The sequence below is a fragment of the Castor canadensis genome, chromosome 16 (assembly GCF_047511655.1).
Source record: "Castor canadensis chromosome 16, mCasCan1.hap1v2, whole genome shotgun sequence".
NCBI classification, from domain to species: domain Eukaryota; kingdom Metazoa; phylum Chordata; class Mammalia; order Rodentia; family Castoridae; genus Castor; species Castor canadensis.
Genome location: NC_133401.1, coordinates 15,229,119 through 15,247,830, shown reverse-complemented (window position 1 = coordinate 15,247,830; position 18,712 = coordinate 15,229,119). Strand labels below are relative to the sequence as shown.

At 43.2% G+C, this 18,712-nt stretch overlaps 1 protein-coding gene across 6 annotated transcripts in view; it reads left to right on the top strand.

The window, feature by feature from the left end:
• LOC109691889 (uncharacterized) overlaps positions 1–18,164 on the top strand; it is a 35,824-nt gene extending 17,660 nt beyond the window's left edge. The window contains exons 5-7 of one of the 6 annotated variants that reach the window (XR_012442576.1): positions 1,172–9,313; positions 14,023–14,073; positions 15,246–18,164. Coding sequence is in view for 1 of the 6 variants with exons in the window: in XM_020172130.2 (XP_020027719.1) it covers positions 1,172–2,985 (1,814 nt within the window). In the remaining 5 variants the exon portion in view is untranslated. Of the gene's footprint in view, positions 1–1,171; positions 9,924–13,839 lie in introns of those variants that run through there. The other 5 variants (XR_012442575.1, XR_012442574.1, XR_012442573.1 and 2 more) reach the window with 5 other exon arrangements.
• The last annotated feature ends 548 nt before the right edge of the window (positions 18,165–18,712 follow it).

Here is an 18,712-nt window from a genome sequence, read left to right as displayed (position 1 = left end):
TAAGCATAGTGTTTCATGTTTTTCCCTTGGGGATTATAGAGACTTTAATTGCCACCAGGTATTAGAGTAACATCTGTTATTCCTGCAATTTTCTCATGGAAGATATTTTCCAGCAGGAGGTGAAGCACCACTATCTGCTTAACACTCTGAACTTGAGGCACTTAAGTGACAAGGTATTTTGTGCCAAGTCGGGTATTTCTAATCAGGCCATCGTCCTAAAGGCTCCTAACACACAGAGGAAACTTCCAACGAAATAACCCAAGGCAAAGATTTTCAGCATTGTCTAAGGATATCCAAATGCTAGACTAGCTGCTGGGATTTTACTAGAGAAGGGCCAGTTTGTTCAACTCTCTGTGCAGTAGGCAGAATTACATGCACACTGTTGGCTTTGACCAGACACCTGCAGCAGTGAAAGAAGGCAATCTTAGTAAAGATTTCCATAGAAGTTAGCTTCCCCTCCCTCCTCCTGTCCTTTCCTCCCTCCTTTCCCTCCCTTCCTTCCAGTTTATTTTGAAGATCATTTTAAAAATAATATTAAAGACAGTCTGAGAAAAAACTGCACATAATACACTCATTAGATAAGTATGATGATTAAATGAGAGTAAGGGAAAAATGCTTTCTTCTGCACCTCCAGAAATCAGCTCTGTTGTACTTAAGGTTCTTGTGCTTCTGAAAGGGCATGTGGGGGGAATCATAGGATTAAAACTGCCTCTTAATCATGTAAGTTTATAGCAGTAACCACATTTTCTGTCTTTCCCAATAAGGTTCCATCTTCAAATTCTACCATGATTTTTTTAAAAAGATGCTAGAAATTCAGTGGGATTTGCTGGCTTTTCCTTTACAAGCACAATTCCCTGTAATAAGACAGGTACAACTGTCTGAGCCAGGTAAGCATGAGTCAGCAAAGATTGTAGGTCCACTTTCTATCTTAGTATTTTTCTTGTTCTGCAGTCACCAAACTTTTAACTTATAGATGAAACTTAGAAAGACTCTAAGTAGGTCTCATGAATGTGTAGTGAATGAGGGCCTGGTGGATGGCTCCTGGATTCCTAGTCAGAAAACATGGTACCTGATGATGGTACCTGGTTGGCTGTGGGTCCAAGTATGTAACTGACATCTCTGAGTCAAAACATCCACATGCCCCGTCTCTGAATTCCCTTTATCCTTTTAGGAGACAAGCATCTAAAGGAGCTGGAGACTCTTCAAGAAGTAGGATTAAGGCACCTGCCCCATGAAGACCTTTTCTGCTCACATGTCTGGCAACAGGTTACAAAGGAGTTAACCAGGTATCAAGATTCCCTGGTAAATATTCAAGGAACTGGCTGTCTCCTGAAGAAACAAGATGGCGCACCTTGTGAGAATGAGGACGTCAGTAAACATTTTCATCAGAACTCATGTCTTCAAGTTCACCACAGAGTCCATGATGGCAGAAAACCTTACCAGAGGGAGGCATGTGAGAAAGGTTCCATCTGGGATTCTCATCTTCCAGTTAACCAGAAAACCCAGGCAGGAGAGAAGCCGTACAAATGTGAGGAATGTGGCAACAGCTTCCGTCGGTTTTCAAGTCTTCAAGCCCATCAGGGGGTGCACAGCAGAGAGAAGTCACACAAATCCGATGCACCGTGTAAGGGTTTCAGTCAAAGGTCACAGTTTGGTCATCAGAGAGTCCCTGTTGGAGAGAATCCACACAAATATAAGTGTGAGAGGAGTATCAGGAAAAACTCACATTGTCAAGCGCCTCTGGTGAGCCCCCCAGGAACCAAACCCTATAAATGTGAGGAGTGTGGGGTGGGCTTCAGTCAGAGCTCCTACCTGCAAGTGCATCAGAGAGCCCACACTGGAAAGAAGCCTTATAAATGTGAAGAGTGTGGGAAGGGCTTCACTTGGCGCTCACGATTACAGGCTCACCAGCGGATCCACACTGGAGAGAAGCCATACAAGTGTGATGCGTGTGGCAAGGGCTTTAGTTACAGCTCACACCTTAACATTCATTGCAGAATCCACACAGGAGAGAAGCCCTATAAATGTGAGGAGTGTGGGAAGGGCTTCAGTGTGGGCTCACACCTGCAAGCCCATCAGATAAGCCACACCGGAGAGAAGCCATACAAATGTGAGGAGTGTGGGAAAGGCTTCTGTCGGGCCTCAAATCTTCTGGACCATCAGAGAGGCCACACTGGAGAGAAGCCTTATCAGTGTGATGCTTGTGGGAAGGGCTTCAGTCGAAGCTCAGACTTTAATATTCATTTCAGAGTCCACACAGGAGAGAAACCCTATAAATGTGAGGAGTGTGGGAAAGGCTTCAGTCAGGCCTCAAATCTTCTGGCCCATCAGAGAGGCCACACTGGAGAGAAGCCCTACAAATGCATTACATGTGGGAAGGGGTTCAGTCGGAGTTCAGATCTTAACGTCCATTGTAGAATCCATACAGGAGAGAAGCCCTACAAATGTGAGAAGTGTGGTAAGGCCTTCAGTCAGTTCTCAAGCCTTCAGGTGCATCAGAGAGTCCACACTGGGGAGAAACCGTATCAGTGTGCAGAGTGTGGGAAGGGCTTCAGTGTCGGCTCGCAGCTGCAGGCCCATCAGAGGTGCCACACTGGGGAGAAGCCATACCAATGTGAGGAGTGTGGGAAGGGCTTCTGTCGGGCCTCAAACTTTCTGGCTCATCGTGGAGTCCACACAGGAGAAAAGCCATACCGATGTGATACATGTGGAAAGCGCTTCCGGCAGAGGTCCTACCTTCAAGCCCACCAGAGGGTCCACACTGGAGAGAAACCATACAAATGTGAGGAGTGCGGGAAGGTCTTCAGCTGGAGCTCATACTTGCAAGCCCACCAGAGGGTCCACACTGGAGAGAAACCATACAAATGTGAGGAGTGTGGGAAGGGCTTCAGCTGGAGCTCAAGTCTCATAATTCATCAGCGAATCCATGCTGATGATGAGGGTGACAAGGACTTCCCTTCATCAGACAATTCATGCAGGAAATAAGCACTGTAACATTTTATGTTTTGATATCTGTAATGGATGCTGAAATATTCTAATTATCAGAGCTATCACAGGAGACAAAATTTTGTTTTATAAAAAGGATGGTATTACAACTACAGCTGGACATGGTACACTGTTTGGGGGGTCACACTACACAGCAGCTTTGTAACGGTGGAGCTGCCCAGCACTAGTGTCTCATGCCTATAATCCTAGCTGCTTGGGAGGCTGAGATTGGGAGATTGTTCAAGACCAGCCCAGGCAAATAGTTGGCAAGACCTCATCTCCAAAATAACTAGAGCAAAATTGACTGGAGGTGTGGCGCAAGTGATAGAGAAGCCTTGGGTCCAAACCCCAGTCGAGAGAGAGAAAGAAAGAAAGAGAGAGAGAGACACTCAGGAAGGATGTCTGATCTGGTGTTGGCTAAAATGGCTAAAAGCACTCAGCTGGAAGTGCCATTTGTCCGAGTGGGACATACGTTCCAAGAGGGAAGCGGTTTTACTGATTGTCACATGTACTCTGCCTTTTCAGTGGCTAGCATATTATGCTTTCAGTAATTGTGAAGTGAGTAGAAAGGAGACCAGTCATCTTTGAAATTTGCTATTCAGTTTATCTAAAAGTTTCTGGAAAATCACCCTCAGAAGTGTTCTATAAGGACTGGAGGACATTCAAGTTAAACGCATGGGCTCATTCCCACCTTACGGGTCCTGCAGACTAATACTTATTAAATGGCAGGGTGCAGCTGTTAGTGGGCCCGGAGATGAGTTTAGTGGCTTGTGGCCAGCATTTTTGTACGCTAACAGTACTTCCTTGAGACACAGTTGGTGTATAATAACACATCAGACCTCAAGTCTGTGGCTTCCTGAGTTTTATATACACTTGTATGATCATCACTGAGATCAGTGTATACAGTGCTTCTACTAAACAGGTTCCTTATGCCATGTCCAGCCAGCCCCACCTTCAGTGCCAACAAGTGTTCTGGCTTCCGCACTCAGACTCGTGAGACCGATTCTGGAGCTTCATATAGGGTCTGTGTGTACTTTTTTGGGTGTGAATTCTTGTGATTGTTTCCATAGATCAGAGAAGACATTTGACAATATTCAACATCCATTCGTGTTAAAAATTCCTCAGGGAGTTAAAAAGGTCTCTATGAAATCTTATAAGCTAACATTTCCAAAAAGATTTTTGGGACTGGGTCTCTCTATGTAGTCTCCTCCCTCACAATCCTCTTCCCTCAGCCTCCTTAATGCTAGAACTACAGGTAGTCAACAGAATTTTTAAAGATTAAATAACAACTTATATACAGTACAACTGACTTTAATACATCACTTGAGTTTTGGCAAATGCTTAGGGTCAGGTAACCATACCGCAATCAAGCATGTGACGAGCACCCTGGCCCTGACGTTCCCTTGTTCGCCTGTGTAGCCAGCCCTCCTCCCCATTGCTGCCCACGGCCACTAATGACCTGTTTTCGGTCTGTCTTTTCAAATGGGATAAGTGGAATCCTGCAGTTGGAGCCTGTCCAGTCTAACTTCTTTTACTTGATGTAATGTTCTGTGTTTTGCCCATCTTGTTATATGTATCTGTCAGGCCTTTTATTTATTTTTTTTTTTGCAGTGCTGGGGATGGAACCCAGAACTCCATGGATGTTGTTAAGCAAGCACGCTACCATTGAGCCTCATCCCCACACCTCAGTAATTACTTTTCATTGACAATAATATTCCTTTGTATGGATTTAGCCCATTTGCTTCTCCATTTCCCACTCAAAGAATATTTGGGCTTCCAGATTTGGTGACTATGAAGAAAGCAGTGATAAACATTTACTTACTGTTTGGCACATCAAAATAAGATTTCTTTTGTTTCCATTACTATTTGGAATTGTTGCTGGATTGTATAGTAAGGATGTTTAATTTTACTGAAAATGACAGACTTTTCTTAAGTGGTTGTCCATTTTTCATACCTACCACCCATGCATGAGAGTTCCAGCTCCTTCTCACCAACGCTGGGTGTGTGAGGGCTTTATTTTTGTTTCATTTTTTGCATTTAATGAGGTGATAGTGGCAGGTCATTTCAGTTTTACATTTCCTTAACAACTGTTCCTACCATCTTTACTGTGCTTATTTGCTGTTTATATACATATTTACTTTGATGAATTATGGTACAGTCTTTTCCCTTTTTTAAAAAACTGGGTTGTTTGTTTTCTTAGTTTTGATTTTAAAGATTTTTTTTTTGGTCTGGATGCATATCTGTTGTCAGTCTTGTATTTTGTAAATCTTTTTATCCCATCGTGTGGATTTTTATTTTATTTTTATTGTATTAACAGTGTTTTTCACAGTGGAAGTTGTTAAGTTTTTGATGGAGATCAATTTTTGTCTTCAATGGGCTGTGCTTTCTGGTTTCAGACAGAAAAACTCTGCCTAATCCAGTGTTACAAAGTTTTGTGGTTTTAGGTTTTATATCTAGGATTATGACCATTTGAATTAATATCTGTATAAGCTATGGGGCCATGGTCCCTTTTTAGCATCCAGTTATCCTTCCGACATTGAGTTGCTGTCGCCTTTGTGAAAACCCATGTGAGGTCTTTTTCTGGACTCTCCTTGCACTGATCTGTGTGTGGTCTTCTGCCAAATACCGCACAGCCGAGGCTCTTGAAGCTTTATTATAATGTCTTGAAACCGGATAGCATGAGTCTTCAGCTCCATTCTTTTTTCAACATTAATCTCACTATTTTATTGCCTTCCCATGATCTTTAGAATCAGCTCAGCCTTCTGGTTTTTGAAAGTAAACTCTTGGGATTTTTCTTGGGATTGCATTGAATGTATAACTGATTTTGGGAACAGTTGACATCTTAGCAATATTGAATGTTCCAAATCAGGGGGCATGGTGTAATTTGTTTAAGACTCCTGTGGTCTCTTTTATCAGAAATTTATAGTTTTCAGCATATAACCTTGTACACATTTTATTAGATTTATACATAAGTATCTCATGTTTTTTGGTGCTAAATTAAAGGGCACTATTTTCCAAATTCAGTCTCTAGTTCCTTGTTGCTGGTATGCAGAAATACATCTGATTGCTTTACGCTGATGTTATAGTCTCCCCTCCTGCTAAATTTAATAGGCCAAGTAGCTCTTGTGTAGATTGCTTGAGATTTTCTGTGCAGATATCACCTGTGAAAACCAGTTTTTTTTTTCTTTCCCAATTTATGTGCGCATTCCAACAGCTCCACTGTGGTGTGGAGAAGCTCCTCCAAGGTTATGTGTGGGTGTCAAAACCCAGGGCAGTCCTCCTTTGGGGTGATCAAAGAAAAGAAAGGGACAGAGTTTGCTATCCGGGACAAGTCCCAGAACAGAGAGAATGAGTTGTCAGTGTTCAGGCATTTTAAAGAGGAGAGGTTCTGCCAGCAAGAAGTTTAAAGGAGGCAGGCGGCAGCCACGTGCCTTTGTGCGGTGATGGGTGAAACTCGTCAGGACTGTAAAGGATGCCGTGCACATGGGAAGGAGAGGAGGTGTGTGGGCTCTTCATGTTAAGTTAAAGTCCAGGTTTCCTAGAATCTTCACGATTCACCACGGATGTTTGTGTTCGCACAACAATCTCACGAGCTTCCCATAAACTTGGAGTTGAGAGAGACCAAGTTTGCAAAGTTGACCCAATAGGGTGACTTTATTATTGTTTTTTTAAAAACTAAAGGGCGGGGCTGGGTGCCAGTGGCTTACGCCTGTAATCCCAGCTACTCAGGAGGCAGAGGTCAGGAGGATCACGGTTCAAAGCCAGTCCAGGCAAATAGTTTGGGAGACCCTATCTTGAAAAAACCCATCACAAAAAGGGCTGGTGGAGTAGCTCAAGATGTAGGCCCTGAGTTCAAGCCCCAGTGCCTTGAAAGAAAAAAAAAACTAAAGGAACTGTTGCCATTAAAAACCTGGTCACATATTGGTCTTGAGAGAGATGGGAGAGAAGAGGGCCAATACTTTTTGCTTGACAGGCTATGACATAGAGCTGCTTTCTGTGAACAAAAGTTGCCTCTAAGTTCGTTAGAGCTAAGGCGCTGGGCCTTGTGAGTCATGACGCTCAGTCATGGTCAAGGTGTGGTAAGCATTTCTAATGTCTCACGTGACGATTTCATGAGTTTCTCCCCTTGATTCCCTGTCATCCAATGGTGTTCCACAGTTGACTGCTTGGGAACAGAGCAAACCCTTGAATGTCCTGTCTGCATTAATTTGAACAATGGTGGGCCACCAAGATGGCCCATTGGTTAAAAAAAAAACAAGGCATGTAGACTGGGGAGTCCCTCAAAGGTAAATGCAAATTGAGGTTGTGACTTTGGAGAAATGAGGACAGAAAAAGAATCATAATGACCATGTTGGTAACTGAAGTCATCTCAGTTAACACTCAGTTAGGAGCCTTAACTGGAGGTAGTGCACATTGAGATCACAGTTATCTGCTGTGAGGCACCGTTCATCTTAGTAGGCTTAGTTAAACTAAATAGGGCTACTGAAAGAAGAAACAAGAATGAGGACTCCTTTTGTCACTAAATTGTTAAAAATGATTAATTTTTTCAGACCTTTACTGTGACTCTATGTGGCATTTACAGTTTTAATAGGGAGTAGCGTTCCTGGAGACCCATTCTCTATGGCAATATCTAAGGCCATTTGTGAATACAAATTTTTTGACTCCCAACACTTGACATCAAATATGTTTGGGTTTCAACACTACTTTTCCAGCTCTCTGACACCAACTGGGTGTCCAGCAATTTCTTTCATTTCTGACACTAAATCCCTGGAGTTAGCATCAGCTCCCACAGGTTAAGGGCTCAGTCCCACAAGTCTGCCCCCACTTGTTTCTGTCTTATGTCCCAGTCCTCTTCTGACCAGCTGGCCACCTCCTCGGATTCAGTTGTTTTCTAGAATGATTCACAGAACTTGAAGTTAATTTGCTATTGCAAAGCTATTTTTTTTATTTTAATATGTACATTCCTCTTTATGCCAAGCTATTATTAAAGGTAAAACTAAGTATGTACTGGGCCAAGGACTTGTGGGTGGGGGCTGGGCAGAGCTCTGATGCCTCAGGTGCTCCATGCTGCAGCATCTCAGTGTATCCCCCAACTTGGGAGTCTTAATGGAGACTCCATTATGTAGGCATGTTTGATTAAATCATTTATCATTGGACCGAATTCAATCTGCAGCCCTTCTTCACCTTCCTCTCAGAGGTCAAGGGTTGAAAGTTCCAGCTTCTCTGTGGAAATATTTTCACAGTGTTGTGAGTGTACTGCGTGGCATTGCCATTGAAGCATGTGTGGTTTTTGTTTTGTTTTTTTGGTACTTGGGTTGAGCTCAGGGCCTTGCACTTGCTAGGCAGGTACTCTACCACTTAAAACCATGCCTCAAGCCCAAGCATATGGTTTAAAAATGGCCAATTTTGTTTTGTGAATTACACCTCGAAATGTTTTTAAAATTATGCTAAAGTATTTTGTCATGGCAAAAAAGAAAAAGCAAGAAAAGGCATAATTTTACTAGTCCATAACAATGCTTAAATGTTGATGGAAAAAAAGACCAAAACCCCAATAAAAATGGGAGAAAGATTTGGACAGCTTACAAAAAAAAAGTATGACCCTTGAAAACATTAAAAAAGATGTTTTATCTCATTGATGACACAGGAAATGAACATTAAAAGTACATTTAGACACCATTCTACCTTGCCCATTCTTTAAACTCAGTTTTAGTCTCTTAACTTCAGCTTGTGCGAAGCATTTTCCTCCTTTCTGTCGCCTATTGACCCCTAAATAGTCATTCCCCATTAATTCCCAGAAGATCGTCTCCTCCCTTATTCCTTTTCCAACAATACTGTCAGAAACGAGGGTATTTACAGTTCAGGACGTACGGAATATTTGAAGTATCCTTCAGGTAAAGACAGCTCTCCACGACTGCGAGATGCTTTCCTTCAGCACACGGTGGGAAGTGTAGTCAAGGAGTTCCTGGAGTCACCACCCTTTCCCCTAGAGACAGACACTATGGAAGTGTTTCTGAGTCTCCTTCTTTGGTATTCTGGGAAGTGTAGTGCAGACGTTCCGGAAAGTAGCGTTTACTTCTGCTCCGAGGAATTCTGGGAAATGTAGTACAGGTGCTCTGATTGGTTTCTGGGAAGCGTAGTTCATTCCGTTTGTGGCGCCGGGGTACGCTTCTGCTCCGCGAGTGTAAAGTTACCTCTTTGTCCGTTAGTGGTTTGAGTCAATAAAGGGATTCGCGAACGCTTCGGAATACCTGGACCTACGCTGGCACCGTCACTGACCTAGCCTTCGGTTTAGAGGAGAAGCCTCGGAAGTCGCCAGCTTTGTCACTTGGTGAGGTCGTGGGTCCCCTGGGTTGAGTGAGGGTCCGCGGCGTGACGCTGGGAAGTTCTCTCTTGGGTCTCTCGTTGCTGGTCTTTAAAATCCTGGGACAGACAGAAAAAAAATTAAAAATAAGTAAAATCCTGGGACCGTTACCGTGGCGTGGCGAATGGCGCCCGTTCCCCCGAGGCGCGGTCGGTGCGGTGGTTGGGGTCAGCTCTCTGATCCCATGACCGGCTAATCCTCATGGAAGAGGAGGTTGGGGGAGAGGCGAGGATTTAGGGACGGCGACAGGATCAGGTCAGGCTACCTCCCAGCTCGACCTCTCCCCGGATCCCCGCGCGTGACCGGGACGCGAGCCTGTCCTGCAGGAGCGCACAGCCAGGCTCCCCCGCCAGCTGTGCACACCGTGCGCGGTCCGCCGAGCCTCGGGGCAGAGCTGCTGCTGCTTTCTTATTTTAAGGATAAGATTGAGGGGCCTGGTGTAGTAGTTCACTGCTATAATCCCAGCTGCTCAAGAGGCGGAGGTAGGTGGATTGTGGCTGGAAGGTGTTTAGCCAGGCAAAAGTTAGCGGGAGATGGTTTCTGGAGGAAAGAAAAAAAAAAAAAAAAAAAGGCAAAAGGACTAAGGACATGACCCAAGTGGCTTGGTCCTGAGCTCAATCCCTAGTATTGCAAAGTTTGGTTTTTTTTTTTTAGAAATTAAAAAGAACTTTTAAAATGAGATTGCGACACAGGGAGAATAAGTTACTTGATCAGGATCACCAACAGTAAGAGAAAAATTTGGGGTCGGAACCTAGGCAGGTGGGATCCCACAGCCTGAGTTATACCTGGTGAATACATTCTCACAGAGTGACAGAAGTAGCTGGAATCAGACTGATAAAGTTAAGTTCAGACTTGATTGGAGTGGGGCGTGGCTCAAGTGTGAGGTCTTGAGTTCAAATCTCAGTACTTCAAAAAAAAAAAAAAAGACATGATTGTAGGGACCCCGAGAGCATGGCTGAAAAATTGGACTTTACTTTTTTTTTTAATTGTTTTATTCTTCATGTGCATACAAGGCTTGGGTCATTTCTTCCCCCTGCCCCCACCCCCTTCTTTACCACCCACTCCACCCCCTCCCTCTCCCCCCTACCCCCTCAATACCTGGCAGAAACTATTTTGCCCTTATCTCTAATTTTGTTGTAGAGAGAGTATAAGCAATAATAGGAAGGAACAAGTATTTTTGCTGATTGAGATAAGGATAGCCATACAGGGCATTGACTCACATTAATTTCCTGTGCATGTGTGTTACCTTCTAGGTTAATTCTTTTTGATCTAACCTTTTCTCTAGTTCCTGGTCCCCTTTTCCTACTAGCCTCAGTTGCTTTTAGGGGATCTGCTTTAATTTCTCTGTGTGAAGGGCAACAAATGCTAGCTAGTTTTTTAGCTGTCTTACCTATCTTCACCCCTCCCTTGTGTGCTCTCGCTTTTATCATGTGCTCAAAGTCCAGTCCCCTTGTTGTGTTTGCCCTTGATCTAATGTCCACATATGAGGGAGAACATATGATTTTTGGTTTTTTGGGCCAGGCTAACCTCACTCAGAATGATGTTCTCCAATTCCATCCATTTACCAGCGAATGATAACATTTCATTCTTCATGGCTGCATAAAATTTCATTGTGTATAGATACCACAATTTCTTGATCCATTTGTCAGTGGTGGGGCATCTTGGCTGTTTCCATAACTTGGCTATTGTGAATAATGCCGCAATAAACATGGGTGTGCAGGTGCCTCTGGAGTAACCTGTGTCACAGTCTTTTGGGTATATCCCCAAGAGTGGTATTGCTGGATCAAATGGTAGATCAATGTCTAGCTTTTTAAGTAGCCTCCAAATTTTTTTCCAGAGTGGTTGTACTAGTTTACATTCCCACCAACAGTGTAAGAGGGTTCCTTTTTCCCCCGAATCCTCACCAACACCTGTTGGTGGTGGTGTTGCTAATGATGGCTATTCTAACAGGGGTGAGGTGGAATCTTAGCGTGGTTTTAATTTGCATTTCTTTTATTGCTAGAGATGGTGAGCATTTTTTCATGTGTTTTCTGGCCATTTGAATTTCTTCTTTTGAGAAAGTTCTGTTTAGTTCACTTGCCCATTTCTTTATTGGTTCATTATTTTTGGGAGAATTTAGTTTTTTAAGTTCCGTATATATTCTGGTTATCAGTCCTTTGTCTGATGTGTAGCTGGCAAATATTTTCTCCCACTCTGTGGGTGTAGAACTAGATATTTTTAGATGAACTTGTCTATTATGCACACAGCACTGGTAAATAAAATGCACACACAGCAATGATTACAATCTAAGGTATCTTTTAAATGTGACCATTTTGGCCTTGAATCATTCTTCCTCATTTTTTTCTTTTTGCCTTTAAACCAGTGGACAAGTACAGGCATAATATGTAGTGCTTAGAGGTAGCTGAAAAATTTATATCTAAAATTCATTTATAGAGGACAAGCATTTTAACCTTCTGGACGTGCAGATGATGATGGTTTAGGGGGCTTAGTGGATAGGAGAACCTTTGAGCAGCCTATGCCTCCTTTTATGCACTTTTGTAGCCAGGAAGGCTTTTCAGATAAGACTTCAATCAGGTCAGAATGTAAGGTATCTGGTTGGAGTGGCCGGGCCATTCTACCCATAGGCTGTAGGCAAATCAAAGGTCCCTTCAGCAGGCCATCCCACACCGAATGAAGTCCAATCTAATTCACAGAGTCTTCTCAGTGTAAAGGCATCACAAGAGGCTCCCAGGTCTAAAGCCTTCTGCTGGAAAGAAGAAAAGTAAGTCAGCATACATTGCAAAGGGCTGGAGGTAGATGAAGATTGTCCCATGTTGTAGTTCCAATTGTCCTCCAGTCACCTGGGGTGGTCTAAAAATGTTAAACACGAAATGACAAAACAGACACACAGAACAAAGACAATGACTTGTGGCCACACAGAACTAGACCAGACAGACCAGGGGTCGGGGCGATGTCTTGCCACACATGAAAAAATGCTCACCATCTCTAGCAATAAAAGAAATGCAAATTAAAACCACGCTAAGATTCCACCTCACCCCTGTTAGAATAGCCATCATTAGCAACACAACAACAACAGGCGTTGGCGAGGATGCGGGGCAAAAGGAACCCTCTTACACTGTTGGTGGGAATGTAAACTAGTACAACCACTCTGGAAAAAAATTTGGAGGCTACTTAAAAAGCTAGACATTGATATACCATTTGATCCAGCAATGCCACTCTTGGGGATATACCCAAAAGACTGTGACACAGGTTACTCCAGAGGCACCTTCACACCCATGTTTATTGCAGCACTATTCACAATAGCCAAGTTATGGAAACAACCAAGATGCCCCACCACTGATGAATGGATTAAGAAAATGTGGTATCTATACACAATGGAATTTTATGCAGCCATGAAGAAGAACGAAATGTTATCATTCGCTGGTAAATGGATGGAATTAGAGAACATCATTCTGAGTGAGGTTAGCCTGGCCCAAAAGACCAAAAATCGTATGTTCTCCCTCATATGTGGACATTAGATCAAGGGCAAACACAACAAGGGGACTGGACTTTGAGCACATGATAAAAGCGAGAGCACACAAGGGAGGATAGGTAAGACAACTAAAAAATTAGCTAGCATTTGTTGCCCTTCACACAGAGAAATTAAAGCAGATCCCCTAAAAGCAACTGAGGCCAATAGGAAAAGGGGACCAGGAACTAGAGAAAAGGTTAGATCAAAAAGAATTAACCTAGAAGGTAACACACATGCACAGGAAATCAATATGAGTCAATGCCCTGTATAGCTATCCTTATCTCAACCAGCAAAAATACTTGTTCCTTCCTATTATTGCTTATACTCTCTCTACAACAAAATTAGAGATAAGGGCAAAATAGTTTCTGCCGGGTATTGAGGGGGTGGGGGGAGAGGGAGGGGGCGGAGAGGGTGGTAAAGGAGGGGGTGGGGGCAGGGGGGAGAAATGACCCAAGCCTTGTATGCACATATGAATAATAAAACAATAAAATAAATAAATAAATAAATAAAAATAAAAATATCTAGTTCTGGATATTTAAATTATTTTATGTATTTAAAAGTAATAATATATGTAAATAGCTTTTAAAAAAGCTTGGAAAATACTGTGTTTAAAAATGGAGTTGTAAAATCACCTCCAAACAGTGTACCGTCTAGACTTGTTTATTGGGTTAAAGCAGGTAAATAAAAAGAAACTACAAAAAGTATTTTGTCAGTATATGTTAAAAAATTTCAGAATACACATTACCCTGTATGTTATGTGTTTCATTTAACTCTGCTGTACTGTATATATTGTGTAATACTGGCCAAATAAGTCCTAATTTTATAATATCTAGTCTCTAGATATTAAAGAGGTTGTCAATGTATGATTTATGTGCCCTTTTCAACCACTGATCTCTTTAACTGGAAACAACAAAATCTGTCTTTTCCTGACAAGCCCCAGGGGCTAATCTCTCTTCTTGAGACTGTGTTTTTCACTCACCAGCCTACTTGGGATGATTCCCAACAGCTCTTACAGACTCTCTTCACAGCTGAAGAGCAAGACCACATCCAGCAGGAAGCCAGAAAAATGTCCTGGGCCCGGACGGGACTCCTACCGGGAATCAGGACATTCTGGGGACTGTTTTTCCCTCGGTCCATCCTAACTGGGATCCAAATTCTCATGCAGGTAAGGAGGCTCTCGCCAACTGCAGCCCAGAAACCCACAAATTTGTCTGAGGTGAGTGAGGTTATACAAAGCCCAGACGAGTCCCCTGCAGCATTCCTGGAGCACCTCCTGGAGGCATATAGGACATACACTCCTATAAACCCAGAGGCAGCAGAAAATAGAAGGGCAATAAATATTGCTTTCACTTCCCAGTCGGCCCCGGACATTACAAAGAAATTACAAAAGCTGGGGGGATTTGAGGGAAAATTATTATCAAAATTAGTGGAAATAGCACAATGTGTCTGTAATAATAGAGACACGCGAGAAGATAGGCCAAAAGCCTTTCAAAGGTGATGGTGGCAGCTCTGCAAACTCCTGCCTCCAGGCCCTCAAGAAGTTCTGGGCCTCCTGCCAACCAGAAACTTGCAAGAAACCCCAGAGCCCCACTGGAAAAAGACCAATGTGCTTATTGTAAGAAAAAGGGACACTGGAAAAATGAATGCCCTAAGAAAAAAGGGGGAACCAAAAGGTCCTCCAACTGGAGTGATGGGGCCGGGGCTCCCTGCCATCACCCCCTCCAGAGCCCATGGTTACCCTTCAACTGGGGAGCAAGTCAGTCAAATTCTTATGTGATACTGGCACAGTCTATTCAGTTATTAAAAATCTAGAGGGCCCCTTATCTAAACCAAAATTGTCTATTCAAAGGGCCACAGGAACTCAACAAGACTACCACTGGTCAGAAGGCTGAATTACTAACCTAGGAGGAGGGCCTATAACTCATTCTTTTCTGGTGATTCCTGACTGTCCCTACCCCTTGCTGGGCCGAGACCCCTTACACAAGTTACAAGCCACCATCTCCTTCCAGGAGGAGGGAACTTATCTGGACACCCAAGTCCAACCTCCTACCAAATTGTTGTTGATTTGTCCCTTAAGTGAAGAGTATCTTCTGTCTGTGACAGAACAAAACCCTCCAGAGACCCCCTACCTGTCTGAACTCAGGAAAAGGATTCCCCACGTATGGGCAGAATCCAACCCACCGGGGCAAGCTAATCATGCTCAATAGTGGTCCAACTCACGTCACAGGCAATGCTTATCCCTATTAATGTGGAGGCAAAAAGAGGCATTGCCGTCCACATCAAAAGGCTAAGAGAACCAGGAATGTTGGCTCCATGTCACTCACCATGGAACACAGCTTATCCTATGGTTTCCAATCCCTGTACTCTCCTCAGCCTCTTACCTTCTAGCCACCAAGTGTACACTGTCTTGGACCTAAAGGATGCCTTCTTCAGTCTCCCGCTTGCAGAGGTGAGTCAACCCACTTTTGCCCTTGAGTGGACTGATCTGGAGGAGGGATTTTCTGGCCAATTAACCTGGACAAGACCGCCACATGGGTTCAAGAACTCCCCTACCCTGTTTGATGAAGCCCTCAGCCACGATCTTATAGCATTCAGAGCAGAACACCCAGAGTCTTCGACCAGACCTGACTGATATTCCCTGGGATGAGCAAGATGAGGTACTGTTCACCAATGGCTCCAACTTTGTAACCAGTGGAATAAGGTATGCCGGGGCAGCAGGTGTCACCCTGGACTGCACCATCTAGGCCCAGGCACTTGGACATGGAACCTCAGCCCAAAAGGCTGAACTAATCACCCTGACCCAAGGTAGAAGGTATAAAAAAGATAAAGTTATTAATGTATGTACAGACAGCCAGTATGCATTTGCAACAACCCATATATATGGAGCCCTATACAGAGAGACAGACTTCCTTACCTCCGAGGGTAAAAATATTAAAAATGCCCAGGAAATCTTAGCCCTCTTAGAGGCCCTCTGGCTTCCTAAAAAGATGGCCATCATTCACTGCCCGGGTCACCAAAAAGGGGACCACCCCAAGACAAGGGGAAACCGAACAGCCAACCAAGCCACAAGGGCAATTGTCATAAAAGCAGTGGGGCCAATCAAGATTTTGCTAAAATTAGGAGGGACCCTCCAACTAAAGACAAGCCCCTCTGGATGAAAAAAAACATTGCCAGATGGAAGGATATGTCTCCCCCAGTCTCTGGGACACATGACACCACTCACTTAGCTGGCTCGAGATCTCACTACAAGGTGCAGTGTATGCCAACAGGTTAACCAAAAGGGACCACCCTTGACTGAGCCAGGAATAAAAATGTGAGGTTCCTTCCCTGGAGAACAATGGGAGATCGATTTCACCGAGATCAAGCCTGGCTTGTATGGGTATAAATATTTGCTGGTAATGATCGATACCTTCTCTGGATGGACTGAGGCTTTCCCTACAAAAACTGAAACAGCTCAGATTACTATAAAAAACTCTTACAGGAGATAGCTCACCAATTTGGCCTCCCCTTCATACTGGGGTCCGACAATGGCCCAGCTGTCACAGCTAAAATATTTAAAATAACAGCCAAAACATTACAGATCAAGTGGAAGTTACACTGTGCTTACAGGCTTCAGAGTTCAGGGCAGGTAGAGAGGATGAACCGGACTCTAAAAGAGCTGCTTAAGCTCTCCTTGGAGACCGGCGATGACTGCGTGGATCTCCTTCCTGCAGCCCTATTAAGAGTTAGATGTACCCCTTATACCCAGGGTTTCACTCCATTTGAGATCCTCTAAGGGCGACCACCTCGTATAATCCCCAGATTAGGGGAGGAAGCCCTAACAAACATCTCTAATCATGATCTTCTCCAGTCTCTCCAGACTCTTCAACAGACTCCCAAACAAATTCACTCAGCCGTCCAGCAGGCCCAAGAAAGGGTGAAACCTGATGGCCCCCTTGGGACTCCTATGAGCCAGGAGACCTAATGTGGGTAAAAAGACACCACCCTGACAGCCTCGAGCCCCACTGGCAAGGTTCCTACACTGCGATCCTCTCCACTCCCACAGCCATCAAGGTAGCTGGAAAACGCCCATGGGTTCTTCATACTCAGCTCAGGAGAGCCTTCTCGGAAAACTCTGACCAGCGTTGGACAATTGCCAGACCTGAGGCCAATCAAGACCCCCTCAAGATAAGACCTAAACGTGTTCCTATTTAGTTGTCCTTTTTGTTCCTCAAATTGTTACTCCAGTATCTGTTTTTAATGGCCTTGCCCTTAAAATTACTCAGTACAATCTTTTCATTGTTTAATTCAAACTGTTTTGTTCAGAATAGGCTAAAGTGTTAAATTACATTCTTAGGTAATATCCCCTTACCCCTAACATCTACATTCCCCTCACATCTTTGTTAAATTGTATTTTAAGTGATGTCATAGACAGGATTGTTTAAGTTTAGTTCACTCTCCGTGATCTTCAGACTGTAATATGATGTAATTGTCTACTCTGCTCTGGTTTGTGCGAACTGGGATGTTGGGGCACTTATAGTTATCTTACCTGGGGAAGTTCTTATGTTTATCTTGCTTCTCAAGTGTCTTTTACAGACATATCTAAAGAGATGGATTAAGGGTGCTTCCAAGTACTATTGCCACAGATAAATTTAACAGTATTAACCTTTTACTAAAAGGACAAAGATAAAAAACGATTAATTTGTCACAATGCTTAGTTACAACTGTTAATATGTGACCTGCTGTTAGTGTACCTGTAAATACAAGGTGTCTTTAATTCCAACCAGATAAAATATAATATCGATACTGCTAAATCTGCATTTCTTCTGTAACACTGATGGTCTTGAGAACTAAATATGATCCTATCCAGTCAGAAGAGTCTAAGATTTGACTCTGTAAGTAAAAGCAGTGGGGAATGAAATGGTTAACAACTTAGCCAGAGGGAAGCCATTAATCAGGTGTAGAGGGGAGCTATTAATCAGGTGCTGTTTTTAATTTCCTTGCTGAGGGAGGTTTAGGAGGGAGTCTGGTTCTCATAAAGTTAAAAGAACAGCAGGAACCAAACTAGGATATGGTCAAATGGTTGTGTGGATTGTGTTGATTGTGCTCATTCATACTCATAGATAATAACCATTGTCTCATTTCTGTACCTTAGCAAATAGCCATTGTCTCACTTCTGTACCCAGGCTTGCTTGCTTCACAAAGATTGCCAGGGAGTTTTGCCTTATACACCCTGCTAAAAGTTGGAACGGGGCAGCTCTCTGAGACTCAACAACCTGTTGGTTAGAGCAGTCGCCAGCTGGCTAATAAAGACTTTCCTTTAAAATCTTTCTTGGGTTGTTGTGCCTCAGTTGACTCGTAACAGTACTAAGGCGATCCTGTATTGCCTCATGAATCAGCAGAAGAAAATTAAAATCTCACTGAACAAAATATTTTAGGCCAAGGTTTACTTTTTATATTTTAGAAAACCAATTTGTAAAAGGTGGAGAAAGTCAACTTTAGATTTAAAATATCTGTACTTGAGATACTGAGAGAAAATTCAAAATAACTTTAAATTTTTATTTCTTGAAGAATGTAACACAAAAGAAAAAAAAGACTAACACAAATCTAATTTGTATATACTTTTTAAAGTTCTCAAATATTTAAAGCAAAACCAGAATTACACAGAAGTACAGACATGATCAAATTGAGGAATTGTGTCAGTTTTCATCACTCTGACAAAATACCTGAGATCCAACACTTGAGGAAAGTTTTACTGTATCTTACTCTTTCAGAGCTTTCAGTGGTAAATTGACTCCCCTGCTTCTTGGCCAAGGTAAAGCAGAAAATATTTGTGGGAAAAATGTCAGGGGAAAAGCTTATCTCATGGCAACCAG